General features: G+C 42.9%; 1 protein-coding gene across 1 annotated transcript in view; it reads left to right on the plus strand.

Moving 5' to 3' along the window:
- The window catches only part of ipo11 (importin 11), a 252,986-nt gene that overhangs the window by 91,231 nt on the left and 142,669 nt on the right, over positions 1-19,086 (plus strand). Inside the window, exons 16-22 of the mRNA XM_014171158.2 lie at positions 6,162-6,288; positions 11,166-11,199; positions 11,360-11,400; positions 11,586-11,702; positions 13,636-13,749; positions 15,236-15,351; positions 16,745-16,821. Coding sequence (XP_014026633.1) covers positions 6,162-6,288; positions 11,166-11,199; positions 11,360-11,400; positions 11,586-11,702; positions 13,636-13,749; positions 15,236-15,351; positions 16,745-16,821 — 626 coding nt within the window. The remainder of the gene's footprint in view (positions 1-6,161; positions 6,289-11,165; positions 11,200-11,359; positions 11,401-11,585; positions 11,703-13,635; positions 13,750-15,235; positions 15,352-16,744; positions 16,822-19,086) is intronic.

The raw sequence follows: 19,086 nt of genomic DNA on the forward strand, positions 1-19,086 counted from the left end.
GCAGGTCTGGGACAGGTAGCATGTCAGGTGAACAGGTCAGGGTTCCATAGCCGCAGGTAGAGCAGTTGAAACTGGAGCAGCAGCACGGCCAGGTGGACTGGGGACAGCAAGGAGTCATCATGTCAGGTAGTCCTGAGGCATGGTCCTAGGGCTCAGGTCCTCCGAGAGAGAGAAATAGAGAAAGCATACTTAAATTCACACAGGATACCGGATAAGACAGGAGAAATACTCCAGATATAATAGACTGACCCTAGCCCCCCGACACAAACTACTGCAGCATAAATACTGGAGGCTGAGACAGGAGGGGTCAGGAGACACTGTGGCCCCATCCGATGATAACCCCGGACAGGGCCAAACAGGCAGGATATAACCCCACCCACTTTGCCAAAGCACAGCCCCCACACCACTAGAGGGAAATCTTCAACCACCAACTTACCATCCTGAGACAAGGCCGAGTATAGCCCACAAAGATCTCCGCCGCGGCACAACCCAAGGGGGGGCGCCAACCCAGACAGGAAGACCACGTCAGTGACTCAACCCACTCAAGTGACGCACCCCTCCTAGGGACAGCATGGAAGAACACCAGTAAGCCAGTGACTCAGCCCCTGTAATAGGGTTAGAGGCAGAGAATCCCAGTGGAGAGAGGGGAACCGGCCAGGCAGAGACAGCAAGGGCGGTTCGTTGCTCCAGAGCTTTTCCGTTGACCTTCACACTCCTGGGCCAGACTACACTCAATCATAGGACCTACTGAAGAGATGAGTCTTCAGTAAAGACTTAAAGGTTGAGACCGAGTCTGCATCTCTCACATGGGTAGGCAGACCATTCCATAAAAATTGAGCTCTATAGGAGAAAGCCCTGCCTCCAGCTGTTTGCTTAGAAATTCTAGGGACAATTAGGAGGCCTGCGTCTTGTGACCGTAGCGTACGTGTAGGTATGTACGGCAGGACCAAATCGGAAAGATGGGTAGGAGCAAGCCCATGTAATGCTTTGTAGGTTAGCAGTAAAACCTTGAAATCAGCCCTTGCCTTAACAGGAAGCCAGTGTAGGGAGGCTAGCACGGAAGTCTTCCAGTTTGGTGTGGCGCCATTTCCGTTCCAATTTTCTGGAAGCTTGCTTCAGAGCTCGTGTATTTTCTGTATACCAGGGAGCTAGTTTCTTATGACAAATGTTTTTCGTTTTTAGGGGTGCAACTGCATCTAGGGTATTGCGCAAGGTTAAATTGAGTTCCTTAACTGATTTTTGTCCTCTGACGTCCTTGGGTAGGCAGAGGGAGTCTGGAAGGGCATCAAGGAATCTTTGGGTTGTCCGAGAATTTATAGCACGACTGTTGATGCTCCTTGGTTGGGGGTCTGAGCAGATTATTTGTTGCGATTGCAAACGTAATAAAATGGTGGTCCGATAGTCCAGGATTATGGGGAAAAACATTAAGATCCACAACATTTATTCCACAGGACAAAACTAGGTCCAGAGTATGACTATGGCAGTGAGTAGGTCCAGAGACATGTTGAACAAAACCCACTGAGTCGATGATGGCTCCGAAAGCCTTTTGGAGTGGGTCTGTGGACTTTTCCATGTGAATATTAAAGTCTCCAAAAATGTGAATATTATCTGCTATGACTACAATGTCCGATAGGAATTCAGGGAAGAACGCTGTATATGGCCCAGGAGGCCTGTAAACAGTAGCTATAAAAAGTGATTGAGTAGGCTGCATAGATTTCATGACTAGAAGCTCAAAAGACGAAAACGTCTTTTTTTTTTTTCTTTTTTGTATAGAAATTTGCTATTGTAAATGTTAGCAACACCTCTGCCTTTGCAGGATGCACGGGGGATATGGTCACTAGTGTAACCAGGAGGTGAGGCCTCATTTAACACAGTAAATTCATCAGGCTTAAGCCATGTTTCAGTCAGGCCAATCACATCAAGATTATGATCAGTGATTAGTTCATTGACTATAACTGCCTTGGAAGTGAGGGATCTTACATTAAGTAGCCCTATTTTGAGATGTGAGGTATCACGATCTCTTTCAATAATGGCAGGATTGGAGGTATTTTATTCTAGTGAGATTGCTAAGGCGAACACCGCCATGTTTAGTTTTGCCCAACCTAGGTCGAGGCACAGACACGGTCTCAATGGGGATAGCTGAGCTGACTACACTGACTGTGCTAGTGGCAGACTCCACTAAGCTGGCAGGCTGGCTAACAGCCTGCTGCCTGGCCTGCACCCTATTTCATTGTGGAGCAAGGGGAGTTAGAGCCCTGTCTATGTTCGTAGATAAGATGAGAGCACCCCTCCAGCTAGGATGGAGTCCGTCACTCCTCAACAGGCCAGGCTTGGTCCTGTTTGTGGGTGAGTCCCAGAAAGAGGGCCAATTATCTTCAAATTCTATCTTTTGGGAGGTGCAGAAAACAGTTTTCAACCAGCGATTGAGTTGTGAGACTTTGCTGTAGAGCTCATCACTCCCCCTAACTGGGAGGGGGCCAGAGACAATTACTCGATGCTGACACTCTACCATGCAGGCCTGATTGTTGGAGTGCCGCAGAGATGGTTGTCCTTGTGGAAGGTTCTCCCATCTCCACAGAGGAGCTCTGTCAGTGTGACCATCGGGTTCTTGGTCACCTCCCAATTTCTTCAACCTCATTGCTTGGTCTTCAATTTGACATGCACTGTCAACTGTTGGACCTTATACAGACAGGTATATGCCTTTCCCAATCAATTGAATTTACCACAGGTAGACTCCAAGTTTTAGAAACATCTCAAGGATGATCAATGGAAACAGGATGCACCTGAGCTAAATTTTTGAATCTCCTAGCAAAGGGTCTGAATACTTATAAATTTGCCAAGTTTTCTTAACCTGTTTTTTCTTTGTCATTATGGGTTCTTGTGTGTAGATTGATGAGGGGGAAAAATTATTTTATCCCTTTTAGAAAAAGACTAACATAACAATGTGGAAAAAGTCAATGGGTGTGAATACTTTTCGAATGCGTTGAATGTATGTGTATGTACAATTCCAGTCAAGAGTTTGGACACGCCTACTCATTCACAAGTTTTTCTTTATTTTTACTATTTTCTTCATTGTCGAATAATAGTGAAGACATCACAACTATGAAATAACACACATGGAATCATGTAGTAACCAGAAAAGTGTTAAACAAATTCTTCCAAGTAGCCACCCTTTGCCTTGATCACAGCATTGCACACTCTTGGCATTTCTCAACCATCTTCACCTGGAATGCTTTTTCAACAGTCTTGTAGGCGTTCTCACATATGCTGAGTATTTGTTGGCTGCTTTTCCTTCACTCTGCGGTCCAACTCATCCCAAGCCATCTCAATTTGGTTGTAGTCGGGTGATTGTGGAGGCCAGGTCATCTGACGCAGCACTCCATCACTCTCCTTTTTGGTCAAATAGCCCTTACACAGCCTGGAGGTCATTGTCCTGTTGAAAAACACATGATAGTCCCACTAAGCCCAAACCAGCTAGTTTCATCATAGTGCTTGAAGGTTTTTGCGACTGCACTTGAAGAAACTTTCAAAGTTCTTGAAATTTTCCGTATTGACTGACCTTCATGTCTTAAAGTAATGACGGACTGTCATTTCTCTTTAATTGTTTGAGCTGTTCTTGCCATACTATGGACATGGTCTTTTACCAAATAGGGCTATCTTCTGTATACCACCACTACCTTGTCACAACACAACTGATTGGCTCAAACGCATTAAGAAGGAAAGAAATTCCACAATTGAACTTTTAACAAGGCACACCTGTTAATTGAAATGCATTCCTGGTGACTACCACATGAAGCTGGTTGAGAGAATGCCAAGAGAGTGCAAAGCTGTCATCAAGGCAAAGGGTGGCTATTTGAAGAATCTCAAATATAAAATACTTTTTTGATTTGTTTAACCTCTTGGGGCTAGGTGGGACGCTAGCGTGCCACCCGTGGTGCACTCCATCAACAGCAGGTGCATTTCAAGAGCGGCAAATTTGAATCCAAATAAATGTCAAAATTCAAATTTTTCAAAAATACAACTATGTTACACCATTTGAAAGATAAACATCTCCTTAATCTAACCACGTTTTACGATTTCAAAAAGGTTTTACGGCGAAAGCATAAATTTAGAGTATGTTAGGACAGTACATTTACAAGAGTTGTGTGTAATGTTTTGTCAAGTCAAAGACAGGGTCACCAAAACCATAAAACCAGCTAAAATGATACACTAACCTTTTACAATCTCCATCAGATGACACTCCTAGGACATTATGTTAGACAATGCATGCATTTTTAGTTCTATCAAGTTGATATTTATATCCAAAAACAGCGTTTTACTATGGCATTGATGTTGAGGAAATCGTTTCCCTCCAATAACCGGCAGTCAAGTCAGCGTCACAAATTAAATAATTAAAATTAGAAAACATTGGTAAAATATTATATTGTCATTTAAAGAATTATAGATTTACATCTTTTGAACGCAATCAACTTGCCAGATTTAAAAATAACCTTACTGGGAAATCACACTTTGCAATAATCTGAGCACTGTGCCCAGAAAAATACGCGTTGCGATACAGACTAGACGTCATGTTGGGGAGATCTAAAATCGAAAATACTATGTAAATAATCCATTACCTTTGATTCTCTTCATCAGATGTCACTTCCAGGTATCACAGGTCCATAACGAATGTAGTTTTGTTCAAAAAAGCTCATCATTTATGTCCAAAAATCTCCGTCTCGTTAGCACATGATGTAAGCCAGCCGGACTTCTCGTCATGAACGAGGGGAAAAAATATATTTCCGTTCGTTCAAACATGTCAACGTTGTATAGCATAAATCATTAGGGCCTTTTTAACCAGAACATGAATAATATTCAAGGTGGACGAATGCATAGTCTTTTATAACGTATTGGAACGAGGGTACCCAACATGAAGTAGCGCGCCAGGTGTCTAATGGGACATCACCGTTCCATGGCTCTTGTTCGGTCAGATCTCCCTCCAGAAGACTCAAAACACTTTGTAAAGGCTGGTGACATCTAGTGGAAGCAATAGGAAGTGCCAAAATATTCCTAAACCCCTGTGTTTTTCAATGGGATAGGTTTAAAGTCAATACAACACATCAGGTATCCACTTCCTGTCAGAAAATGTCTCAGGGTTTTGCCTGCCAAATGAGTTCTGTTATACTCACAGACACCATTCAAACAGTTTTGGAAACTTTAGAGTGTTTTCTATCCATATATAATAAGTATATGCATATTCTAGTTACTGGGTAGGATTAGTAACCAGATTAAATCGGGTACATTTTTTTTATCCAGACGTGCAAATGCTGCCCCCTAGACCCAACAGGTTAACACTTTTCTGGTTACAACATGATTCCATATGTGTTATTTCATAGTTTTGATGTCTTCACTATTATTCGTCAATGCAGAAAATAGTACAAATAAAGAGAAACTCTTGAATGAGTAGGTGTGTCCAAACTTTTTACTGGTACTGTATATATAAATATATATCTAAATATATAAATACTGTCAAAACACTACACGGCTTCAGAATTTTCAGATGTTCTTGTTCAGTGAAAATGAATTTGAATTTATCTTTATCTGCGCTAATTTTATATGTCAGCCTAATTAAATTGCCGCTAATTCACCAGTTCCCTCTTAATAACAGATCAGTGACATGTTAAGTGTCTTTCAGCCTACATAATGAGTGGGGGTGGTTTTAAGGGATGGGGCTTTGCTACAGTACCTGCTCTCTTTGTCTCTAGTGTAGCTCTCCCAATCGGCGAACTAGCTATCGTTATGTTACACTATATGAATGTGTGTCAACGCCTCACTGTCATCTCCTCCTCTGTTGTCCAGAGGTGCGTTCTGTTCGCTTGAATGCATGCTACTTCAAGTTGCGAAACGGTTTATACTGAATGACATGTTTCCCCAAAATGTTCTTGTATGTTTGTTCCCATTTGGTGGGTGTGGCGAGGTGTGGCTTGAAGCAATGCGTGATGTAGTTAAAGGGCATTGGCCATGCTGACAGCGTTCCACAACCTGACCCCCTCCACCATTTTTCAACTGGCCGTTCATTACGGCACCGTTTCCGTTTCCAATTGAACGTTCCAGAATGTAAAAACGTACTGAACGCAGCCCTGGCCAAGCTGATTGGTTCTCCCCCTCCCTCTGCTGTCCAGGTACAAGCTGATTCGTCGGCGGGTGATCTGGCTCATAGGTCAGTGGATATCAGTGAAGTTTAAATCCGAACTACGGCCGCTGCTCTACGAGGTCATCCTTAACCTCATGCAGGACCCAGACCTAGTGGTGAGACACACACACACACACACACTAAAGAGTAATGAAAGCCATGATTAAGCTGTTAGACACAGTTAATATAGTGACTACAGGTCCTTTAGTAGCAACAAGTGTTATTCACACACTTTACAAGGCAGGACAAATGGCCAGTTAGTTCTGCCGAGATGCCAGAGCTTGTTAATTGGAAATCTTTGTTGTGTGAGCTTCAGGACATTAACTCCATGCTAACATGATCTACTTGTAGTACGCTAATTGCTAAGCTGCTTCTAATAAACTTCGCATCCATGATGGCTTACTGGCTAATTAGCCTGTAGAAGTGATACTCTATACACAGTGTCCTAGAGTCAACTCTGCTCTGACATGTCTCTAGCTACATCTGTAACAGAAACACTGTTTGGAAGTCTGCTTCTAAACAGTTTGGAAGTCTGCTGAATTATATTCAGAACCGATATTTGCCCCAAATAGACTTGAGATTGCCTCCATTACCCACAGTACCCAATCACACACAGATCTCTCACTTGAAGAGAGAGAATTACAGACCAGCATTTCCGTTAAGAGGGTGGGTGGTTGGGGAGTGTTCAATAACATGCCATTTGTAGAGATTTGAAAACTGTTGCCGGCTAGCCACCCTCTGCTGCTGTGTTGGGCCTGTACTACTCACTTTTACTACTCACATGAAGGACTGTTTCCAGCGTGGGATGTGTTGTGTCTGGTCCACATACAGTACTGACCTTACTCTACGTAAAGTAGTTGGACAACACTCATGCATCACCCTTAAAGTCCCTCTGCTCTGCACATGGAATGGTTCTCGATTGATTACTCACAGGCTAGCCGTCCAAATTATTTAGACCTTCTGATCAATACTGCCTCCTTCAATTAGGGACTGCTGGGGCCCTGATTGGTGGTATTATTGTCAGAGTAATTGAGGATAGCCACTCACGGTCTGACTCTGAAAACGTATTAATCAAACCAGCTACTGGTTATCAATAACTCCAGACACCAATAACCTGGTCCCCTGTCCAGTAACGTGAATGTTTTGTAACCAATCACCTCGTCATTCTGAGCGGAAGTAGACCACTAATGTATTCAGTTAGGAAACAATTAACAGTATTATACATTATTCCAAAGTAATTATTATTAAATAATGTTATAAATACTTCCGTGTAATATTACTGCCTTTTAAGTGTGCAAGTAAAAGCAATTTGCATGGTTTGGTAGACCATGATCAAAAAGTGTATTTGAAATTCTGTAATTTGTTTGTGCATTTAGTATTTAGGGAAAAAGAGTGAGAGAGATGATGATTAAAGAGAGGGATTTTTGCATGAGAAAGATCAACACACACACACACACACACACACACACCACACTGGACCACACACTGGGCATTTATCAGTGATATTTATGAGGTGAGTCACACTAGTCATAGATATCCATCCCCTGTAGACAGCTCAGCTGGCTGGCAATTCCTCAGTCCTCGTCCTCGCTTTTCAGACCCATCTGATTTCTGCCCTGTTTACCAAAACCTCGACTGAAAATACTTCCTGGTGACATTTCTGATTCCTTCAATTTGCCAAGCCCTACCTCTACTCAGCAGAAAGAAAGTTCCCATAACCATTAAGGCTGCTTCACGCTGTGGCGGTGGCACTCTTCAGCCCATTGTGGCCCATTTTCTGTCACTCCAGCTAGGCTGTTTGTCATCTGAGCTCTATAGAATAGCAGGGTGAAAGCTAGAGAAGGGCTGTAGAACATCAAAAAAAAAAAAACTGATTTCACTGACGTCTTTAGTGAGTGTCGTAGTTATTATCCATGCTGTGGGATGTCTGAGTTGGTGTCGCTTACCCACAACAAATGAAATGGAGGTGATTGCATTGACTGCAGAAAGGGAACACAGACGCACAGGAAATCGATCTTCCGAGGTATATAAACTGAACAGAGATGGAGATGTGAGAATCGAGATTTGCTTATTTAAATGTCATTGTCTGCTTCTGCCCGGTAACAGGGTCAAATTGCTGGCCTTTTCATGCCCACCTTTTTAGACCAGTGCTAGCCAATCCGAGAATGCAAAAGCTCTAGGCCTATTGCTTCTCCCAGCCGGTAGATGTCATAGGAATGAAAGGAAATGCAGTTTATTCTTATCAGTTGAATCGAATCTCACTAAGGGTGGCATTGTGTTTCTAAAGCAGCAGAGCAAACGTAGTTATTACTATAAGTTATATGCACCAAGCCCGTTCATTCTTTTCACTTACTGCCATAGTGTCAAATTGTCGGCCCATATGCCGACTTGTCAATATAGGCGCTGACTAGTATTAATTCATCAAATGTGCAATGTATGCTCAATATACAGTTCACAGAGACCAAAAATATTTTCACTTGAATGATTGTCAAGGCAGGGTTTCAAAGTGGTGCTTTCACTTAATGGTTTTTGTTGATGACTTTTGGACTAGGCTATTCAACTGCTGGGCCGATACTGTGTCAGAGCTTTTATTGACTGCCCGTCGTACTTGGTTTAACATTAGCAGTGAGAGAAAGGCCCTACGCTCTCTCTCACACACACACACACACACACACACACACACACACACACACACACACACACACACACACACACACACACACACACCTGCTGAACTCTTGTCACTGACAGTAGGTTGTAGTCACTCCATTGTTCCACTCCGGGCCCAGACTTGTTTTCCTCTCCTAGGTCTAATCATTTGTTCCTGTCGTAGACATGAGCTTCATCACATTGGCAGTGGTAGATTACACAGAGGAGACAGTCAATAACACTGGACGTCTTACAACACCCCATGAAAGTGACACGGCAATTTTACTTCAGTGTTCTCAAGTCTTCTCTTTTCAATTTTAGTTTTGATTATTTTATTTATGAACATGAAATGCACTATGCATTATGTGGGCTGAATGCTGAAACAACACAGAATAAAAAAAGGAATAAAAAGTCCCATGATGGTTGTGACTGTCCATTACTGCTTATTACTTAATAAACATCACTTATTCACTTTACTGGAATAAAATATTTTAGTTGTGTATATTACATTTTATTTGATGACTTATTTAATTCCAATTCATCATCTTATCACTATAGAGCTGCTACCGATGCTGTTGACAAATTCACAATTTGAGTAGTTCTTCAAAGTAAATAAGGCATACTTTTATGACTGCTGAATACCAACTAACAATCACTTACATAATCTATTTTCAGGAGATACACGACATATACAAAAGTATATGGACACCCCTTCAAATGAGTGGATTCGGCTATTTAAGCAACACTCTTTGCGGACGGGTGTATAAAATCGAACACACAGTCATGCAATCTCCATTGACAAACATTGGTTGTAGAATGGCCTTAACGAAGAGCTCAGTGACTTTTCACCGTGGCACCGTCATAGGATGCCACCTTTCCAAAAAGTCAGTTTGTCAAATTTCTACCCTGCTAGAGCTGCCCCGGTCAACTGTAAGTGTTATTGTGAAGTGGAAACATCTAGGAGCAACAGCGTCACAAGCTCACAGAATGTGTAGCACTTAAATCATATTTTCTTGGTTGCAACACTCGCTACCGAGTTCCAAACCTTTGGAAGCAACATCAGCACAATAACTGTTTGTCAGGAGCTTCATGAAATTGGTTTCCATGGCCGAGCAGCCTCACATAAGCCTAAGAACACCATGCACATTGCAAAGCGTCGACTGGAGTGGTGTAAAGCTTGCCGCCATTGGACTCAGGAGCAGTGGAAACACGTTCTCTGGAGTGATGAATCACGCTTCACCATCTGGCAGTCTAACGAATGAATCTGGGTTTTGGCGGATGCCAGGAGGATGCTACCTGCCCGAATGCATAGTGCCAACTAAAGTTTGGTGGAGGAGAAATAATGATCTGGGGCTGTTTTTCATGGTTTGGGCTAGGCCCCTTAGTTCCAGTGAAGGGAATCTTAACGCTACAGCATACAATGATATTCTAGATAATTCTGTGATTCCAAAACAGTTTGGGGAATGCCCTTTGTTGTTTCAGCATGACATTGCCCCTGTGCACAAAGCGAGGTACATACAGAAATGGTTTGTCGAGATCAGCATGGAAGAACTTTGAGTGGTCTGCACAGAGCCCTTACCTCCACACCATCGAACACCTTTGGGATGAATTGGAACGCCAACTGCGAGCCAGGTCTAATCGCCCAACATCAGTGCCCTACCTCACTAATGCTCTTGTGGCTGAATGGAACCAAGTCCCCACAGCAATGTTCCAACATCTAGTGGAAAGCCTTCCCAGAAGAGGGGAAGCTGTTCTAGCAGCAAAGGGGGGACCAACTCCATATTAATGCCCATGATTTTGGAATGAGATGTTCGACGAGCAGGTGTCCACATACTTTTGGTCATGTGGTTTACCTCGTGAAGCAACTGCTCTCCCTCTCGATCACGCATTCTTCTGTCTCTTCTCGTAGCAGGTGTAAAAGAAATGCACAGACCGGACAACTAGGAGCAATGGATTATGGTCATTGTAGTTAATTACCACGTTTGATTAGATTTTCTGCAGTGTATAATATTGGCTTTTTGGAAACTACAACTCCCTACTACATCGCACAGTTCAAGCTTGATCTGATTTATCTCTAGAGAAACTGCGCAATGTGCCCATTGAGCTCACAGAAAAAATGTGAACGAAATTGAATTGAAGTAATTGAGCCGATGTCTGTCAATTATTTGTTTCAAAACCTGACATTTCAGTTAATTACCTTGCTCATCACAATCACCCACAACAAAAACCTTAAGTTCATCTCTTATTCTTAGTCGGTCTTCTCTCAACTGTGAGTACAGCTCCGTATTCAGCCCCATCCCAGAGATATTTGGCAGAATACCAATGTTTTGTTTTTGTTCTAAAGGTGCGGATCGAGACGGCCACAACTCTGAAACTCAATATCCTTCTCATTTAATCTATTTTGCTGAAATACAAATGTTTTGCTTCTTTCAAAAATCCATATTGTTATGAACCTCTTTTCCTGTCACTGTGAAGTCTCTCTGTGAAGATGAACCTCTTGTAAGACCTGTCAGTTTCTCTTCCTTAATGTGTCATCACCTGTCGACGACTTTGAGTTCCGGACAGAACAGTTCTTACCGGTGAGTGCCTTTTCTAGAGGAGAAATGTTTTTAAAGAATGTTGCTAATCATCTTCTATTCTGGCCTTGCTTTTTTTAGATACATTTTTGGGGGGTAAATGCATGGTATGCGTTAATGGGATATTAAAATGCTCTCCCTCCCTCTTTCTCTCTCTCCCTCTACCGCCCTCCTCTCTCACCCTTTAGTATCTGGAGTCTATTTTCAGCCTGCTATTCCAGCTGCTGCAGCAGGTGACAGAGTGTGACACTAAGATGCAGGTCCTCCATGTGATCTCATGTGTCATTGAGAGGGTCAACATCCAGGTGAGGGTTCAAATCCCAAAGAGCTCATTGCCTAAAAAGGTTTTTTTTTTTATTTATTTTTTACTAAGGTCATGGTAGGATACACATTAGGATATGCACATCTAATGGATTTCTAGTAGCTGGGTTAAAAAACGCCACAGAATTTAAAGAAATACAGTGGCATCCATTACCTTTGATTGATTTATTAGGGGACAGCCCTTGCTGTTAAGAACAACCATCATGTAACCGATATGCAGCATTTCTCAGCCTGCTCCCCCTCAGGCTAGAGGAAACAAAGCGACTTTCTAAGAGCAAAAGAAACCAGTCACTCATCACTTTCTCAGACAGTCGCATTCAACTGCAGGGTTCTGCCGTCCTTCCACTGATAATGTGTTTGTCAGTCATCACAAGTCATGAAGTGAACTCTGAGCATGACGAAAGCTCTCACTCACCATTTTTGTTTTTCTTTTGTCCTTCTAGCTCTTTTAGAATAGTTTTATGATCCGTCATGTACCATCGAATTGTTTTACTAAATCTACTCGGTGTTTGTCAGCCATTGATGACCTTTATTCTTTGACCCCTGTATTATTCAGCGGGGTACTCTATTTCTCCTCAACGCTCTCTTGACTTCACTCCCTCATAAATGGCTTCCACTCCAGTCAACTGTCATTATATTTAAATCGCCTGTCTTAACTGCCTGTGAGCGAGAACGCAGTCACATGAATATTCTATTACACCTCACAGGGAATTCTTAAAGGCAAAAAAATAAAGAAATAATGGGGTAGAAAAGGCATAATGAAACCATTGCTTGGAGATGGGAGATTTTTTTTCCTTCTCTTTCTCTTCTGAATTTACAAATCACCCTTTAGAATGGCTTGGTTCCCTCTCATCTTCTTTAAAGGGCTGCATTTGAAAGCTGTCTCTTTTTGTGATTCTCTTTTTTTCTTTTTCCCTCTGCTCCTTAAAAATGTGTAACGGTGCAAGACATTCAAACGCGGAGCTCTCAGAAAGGGAGGGAGGGAAGAAGGGAGGTGGAGGAAAGTGAGAGAAAGAAGTCTAAGAGGGGATTGGGACAGGAAGCGTGGAGGAGCTGGAGCAAGTGGAGAAAGAAAGAGACAGACTCAGTGCCTGAAAATGGGTATAAAAGAAACGGTATAATTACATTTTGGCCCATTGCACTTAGGTAGTTGTAAATCATCGGCCGCAGGTGCTGACATATTTACCAGTTTCGCAGAGGAAAGAGCAACTGGTCTTAGTCGCCATGCCTCTGACTCAATCCAATAAAGATGTAATTATAAACGCCTCCTTTACAGAAAAGCTGCCAGAGAAAGAGAGGGTGTGTGAGCTAGAGGGAGAGAAAGTAGTGTGCGGGCCATGGTAAACTCACTCTGAGCTCTACTGTAGAGTTGCGCATCTGTTAGAGTAGTGCGGCTTCATTTTATATTTGCTAATTTTACTTTTTATTGCCAAGCAGCAAATGAGCACATTTCAGGGAACATTAGCGGCCAGTGAAAAGAGTTAGTCTGTTTGTGTTGGGTACTTCGGATGAATACATTGGTATGGCTGCTTAGGAGAGAACGCATGTGTGAAAAGTAAGCTGTTGGAGTCTTTCTTAATTTTTTTCAAATCGTGTTACCACAAAGAATATCTTGACCTGCTCCCTACCAACCCTACGATTTACACCAGGTGTATTACAAGGAAGGACATTATCCAACAGGTAGAAGGGTTAGGTCTGGCTCAGAATACTTCCCAAGTTAGACATTGTGTTAGTACAAGACGTACGCCCTAACTAGTACAACTGGCACCTGGACCTGTACACACTTCCCAAATGGGACAATAAAGATATTGATTGATTGATTTGGGCTTACACATTCATATTTTATAAAGGCCTTTGTGTTTCTATTGAATGGAATGCTCTGGTGTTTGTTGTTGATCAGATTGTGTTTTCTCTTAGATCCGGCCATATGTAGGCTGTCTGGTCCAGTACCTGCCACTGCTTTGGAAACAATCAGAAGAACACAACATGCTGCGCTGTGCCATACTCACCACACTGGTTCACCTTGTACAGGTATGACACACACGGGGCGGCAGGTAGCCTAGTAGTTAGAGCGTTGGACTAGCAACCGGAAGGTTGCAAGATCGAATCCCTGAGCTGACAAGGTAAAAATCTGTTGTTTTGCCCCTGAACAAGGCAGTTAACCCACTGTTCCTAGGCCGTCATTGAAAATAAGAATTTGTTATTAAATAAAGTTAAATAAAGGTAAAATATTGATCTTTTTTAAATACACTGTCTTGCCCCTTAGCCCTTCGTTGCCGTTTGTCATTGCTTCTCCTAGTGTGCGTTTGAATAACCGTATACTGGGGTATTTTGAAATGCCGACACTATGATGTAATTTACAAAATAGTCTCCAATACCTACTCAATAAACTGGATGCAGTCTATCACAGTGCCATCCGTTTTGTCACCAAAGCCCCATATACTACCCACCACTGCGACCTGTACGCTCTTGTTGGCTGGCCCTCGCTTCATACTCGTCGCCAAACCCACTGGCTCCAGGTCATCTACAAGACCCTGCTAGGTAAAGTCCCGCTTATCTCTGCTCGCTGGTCACCAAAGCAGCACCCACCTGTAGCACGCGCTCAAGCAGGTATATCTCTCTGGTCACCCCCAAAGCCAATTCCTCCTTTGGCTGTCTCTCCTTCCACTTCTCTGCTGCCAATGACTGGAACGAACTACAAAAATCTCTGAAACTGGAAACACCTATCTCCCTCACTAGCTTTAAGCACCAGCTGTCAGAGCAACTCACAGATCACTGCACCTGTACATAGCCCATCTATAATTTAGCCTAAACAACTACCTCTTCCCCTACTTTATTTATTTATTTATTTATTTATGTATTTAGCTCCTTTGCACACCATTATTTCTATTTCTACTTTGCACTTTCTTCCACTACAAATCTACCATTCCAGTGTTTTACTTGCTATATTGTATTTACTTTGCCACCATGGCCTTTTTTGCCTTTACCTCCCTTATCTCACCTCATTTGCTCACATTGTATATAGACTTATTTTTCTACTGTATGTTTGTTTTACTCCATGTGTAACTCTGTGTTGTTGTATGTGTCGAACTGCTTTGCTTTATCTTGGCCAGGTCACAATTGTAAATGAGAACTTGTTCTCAACTGGCCTACCTGGTTAAATAAAGGTGAACAAAAGAAGAAAAATAAATTCAATACCGTAAAGCTTGCCTTTTTAGTGTAGGCTCATATTCATCAGTGCAAATTGTAGTAAAACCTTTTGCAACTGAAAAGTTTTTTGGAGCGGAAGCTAGTCTTATTGGACAAATCCAGGTCGTCCCTCAGTTTCGCTCCTTTTTCTTCCATTTGCTGTCTAGTGACTACGACCCTATCTTAACCAGGGTCTGTGTCAATATACTGTGTAGTAAAGTACAATTTCAGTAAACAAGTAGTGCCATGGACACATACACAACATCGTAATCTTTACCCCCTCATAATGTGGTGTGCTTATGTCATTTCCTGTGTGATGTCATCACAGGGCCTGGGGGCGGAGAGTAAGAACCTGTATCTCTTCCTGCTTCCTGTGATCCAGCTGAGTACAGATGTCTCGCAACCACCGCATGTCTACCTGCTAGAGGACGGACTGGAGCTGTGGTACGTACACAGACAGAGACAAACAGTTCCACACAGAGACAAACACACACAAACTCAGCCCTGAGAGCAGACTGATACTAACGGTCTCTGTCACTCCTCTAAAGGCAGACGTTAATCAGGCACTTACAGCACTCACCTTTGTTCCATCCCACCCTCTGTAGCTCTCTCTCTCATTCCCCTCTTAGATTTTTCCCTATTTTTCTTCCCTCTGCTTTCTCTCACCCATCTCTCTCTTTCTCTCTCTGTTTCTTTCTCTCCCTCTCTCTCTCTCCCCCCCCTTACGTGACATTGATTTTACCTTTGCTTCCTTCCAGATAAACAGTTGTGACCGAAATACGTGTTTTACCTCATTTACTGAGTCATTTGTGTTAACAGCTTCTCTTTTTTTCCCACCTGCTGTCTCGCAATATTTTGTGTTCTTTCTCGCGGTCCGTCACAAAATTGTTGTTCTCCCCTTTCTCTAGCTCTATCCTTCTCTCCCTATTTCTCTCTTTGCTTCAATCACTCTCTTTCACATTCATTCATGCCCTCTGATGGGTGATGACGACAAGTTGAAAGTAGGCGTAACACACAATGCACATTTTCCTGTGCAACTAGAGCTCTGAAAAGAAGACATTTAAATTTGTTCAAAATGGTTCTCCTTACAGAGCCATTTTGTAGTAAACGATCCCATTGTGGAAGGCCTTTCTGGCTTGCAAAAGCTTGAACGCTGAGGCCTTAGCGTGGCTCGTCTTTTGTTGTGCCTTTTGATGACGTTGGCCTAGTTACACATGGTTAGCAGTGATAAGAGGGATTACGCGTCCTATCTCTGAGCCGGTGTGTCAAACAGGACAGTCTTTGAACGAGCACATTGTTTGCTTTTAAATTCTCATCTCGAAGGGCAAGACGTCTGCAGTGACGTGCTAGAATGAGCTTGAGTTGCTCTCAATAGACTGACTCAATTGACTGCGATGAACCATTGTCATGGTTTGAGTTTGATTGACTCATTCAGACAGATTCTTCTTTTATGGTTTGGCCACACATTGACACGTTGACGTTTCTTCTCCAGCCATAGATATGTACATATTCTGAATCTCAAACATAGTTTTTGTAGTGTTAGCTGTTCTGTTCCATTGGTAAAGCATGGTGCTTGCAACGCCAGGGTTGTGGGTTCGATTCCCACTGGTGACCAGTGTGAAAATGTATGCTCTCACTACTCTTAAGTCGCTCTGGATAAGAGCGTCTGCTAAATTACTAATGTAAACTGTAAATCTAGGGCTCTGTTATGGTCTGGTCAGCAGCTTTAAATGCTTCTGTGACGCTAACTCGGGTCCTCTTTCTCCCTTTCACATCCACCCCCCCCCTCTCTCTCTCCACCCTCCTTTCTCTCCTCCATCCCTTTATTAACCTACAGGTTGGTGACGTTGGAGAATAGTCCGGCTATCACCCCAGAGCTGCTGAGAATCTTCCAGAACATGTCAGCTCTCCTGGGTGAGTTTCTCATTATTGATGTTGACGATGCATTTGTGAATGATTGTGGGAGTAGTTCATGACCCTAGGTTGGCAACACAAATTATATGTGATTTCAATGTGGCTTTCTCCATTCTGATGGTTTTATACTGTTCAATCCAACTCAAAACAAAAATAGCTAATGAATACACTGTACACAATACTAAAACTGAGGCTATTAAGGCTATTAACATGGGAAAGACTATGAAAATGTGTTTGCTACATGCACATATTACAATACAGCTGTACACAGAGGCAGCATACAACAATGGTAACAACTACGAACAATATTAAAATGTGACACCACTCACTTTGTGCACACGCACCATCCCACAAGTCCAGTCCAGATGTGAGTCCAGCTGTGGTTGTGCAGGCCAAAGATGAGCTTGCTGCTCTTGTGGTGACTGCTTGAAGGAGACAAAGTTGGAAGCAGCCAATCACAGAAATGCCTGTGATTGGCTGACCCCACTGTATCATAAGGCCCCTGGCAACCATGAACTCTAGCAACCAATCAGTTTGGCTAGGTACAGGAAGGGAGCCTAATGCTGGAGTTCGAAAGTTGCGGAGTTTGTGTCCCTGAGAGAGGGCTGTGAGAATGAGATGGTGTGCTAAGCGTCACCAGCAGGGAATTCATAACAATTCCTCTGTGATTTTAGAAGATACCATTGCACAAACAACATGTTTATCTAAGCCTTCACAAGCACTAGTACCATGCTATACATGATTTAATATTGGCGCCGGAGGGGATGGCTCCCGTTTTACGTGCATTCAACCAATTGTGCTATTGTGTGTGTTTTTTCGCGTTATTTGTAACTCATTTTGAACATAATGTTTCTGCTGCTGTCTCTTATGATCAAAAAGAGCTTCTGGATATCAGGACAGCGATTACTCACCTCGTACTGGACAAAGATTTTTTTCTTCAACAAGTCGGACGCAAAGGATTTACTTCAGACACCCGACAAGGCCAACATCCCCGTCATTCGCATGAGAACGAGACGGGGATATCAGGGACGTAGGTCAGGGTGCCTTGTAAGGATGCGACGCCAAGTGGGTAATCTGCCTCTACCATCAGTCCTATTAGCCAATGTACAATCGTTGGATAACAAGATAGTAGTTTGTCTATCACGAATACCATACCAACAGGACATTTAAAAACTTGAATATCTTATCTTTCACTGAGTCGTGGCTGAACGACGACATGTATAAAATACAGCTGGCAGGATTTACGCTGCTTGGAAAGATGGAACAGCTGCCTCCGGTAAGACAAGGGGTGGCGGTCTGTGTATATTTGTAAACAACAGCTGGTGCACAAAATGTAATATTAAGGAAGTCCAAAGTTTTGCTCGCCTGAGGTAGAGTATCGCATGATAAGCTGTAGACCACACTATTTACCAAGAGTTTTCATCTATTTATAACCAGAAACCGATGCTGGCACTAAGACCGCACTTAATTAACTGCATATGGCCATAAGCAAACAGGAAAATGCTCATCCAGATGTGGCACTCTTAGTGGCCAGGGACTTTAATGGAGGGAAACTTAAATCCGTTTTAACCTAATTTCTACCAGCATGTTAAATGTGCAACCAGAGGGAGAAAAAAAACCCTAGGCAACCTTTACTCCACACGCAGAGATGCATACAAAGCTCCCTCTCACCCTCCATTTGGCAAATCTGACCATAATTATATCCCCCTGATTCCTGCTTAAAAGCAAAAATTAAAGCAGGAAACACCAGTGACTCGGTCAATAAAGAAGTGGTCAGATGACGCAGCTCTGTTTTGCTAGCAAAGCATCTGCACTGAGTTAGTGTAGAGCTGCCGCTTTCAAGGAGCGGGAGAAGGAGCAGGACTCTAACCTGGACGCTTATAAGATATTCTGCTATGCCCTCAGATGAACCATCAAACAGGCAAAGCGTCAATACAGGACTAAGATTGAAACGTAATACACCATCTCTGACGCTCGTCGGATGTGGCAGGGCTTGCAAACTATTACAGACTACAAAGGGAAGCACAGCCAAGAGCTGCCCAGTGACACAAACCAACCAGACGATCTAAATTACTTCAATGTCCGCTTCGAGGCAAGCAACACTGATGCATGCATGAGAGCATCAGCTGTTCCAGACGACTGTGTGATCACGCTCTCCTTAGCCGATGTGTGTAAGACATTTAAACAGGTCAACATTCACAAGGCCGCAGGGCCAGAGGGATTACCAGGACGTGTACTCCAAGCATGTGCTGACCAACTGGGGAG

The sequence above is a fragment of the Salmo salar genome, chromosome ssa24, assembly GCF_905237065.1.
Source record: "Salmo salar chromosome ssa24, Ssal_v3.1, whole genome shotgun sequence".
NCBI classification, from domain to species: domain Eukaryota; kingdom Metazoa; phylum Chordata; class Actinopteri; order Salmoniformes; family Salmonidae; genus Salmo; species Salmo salar.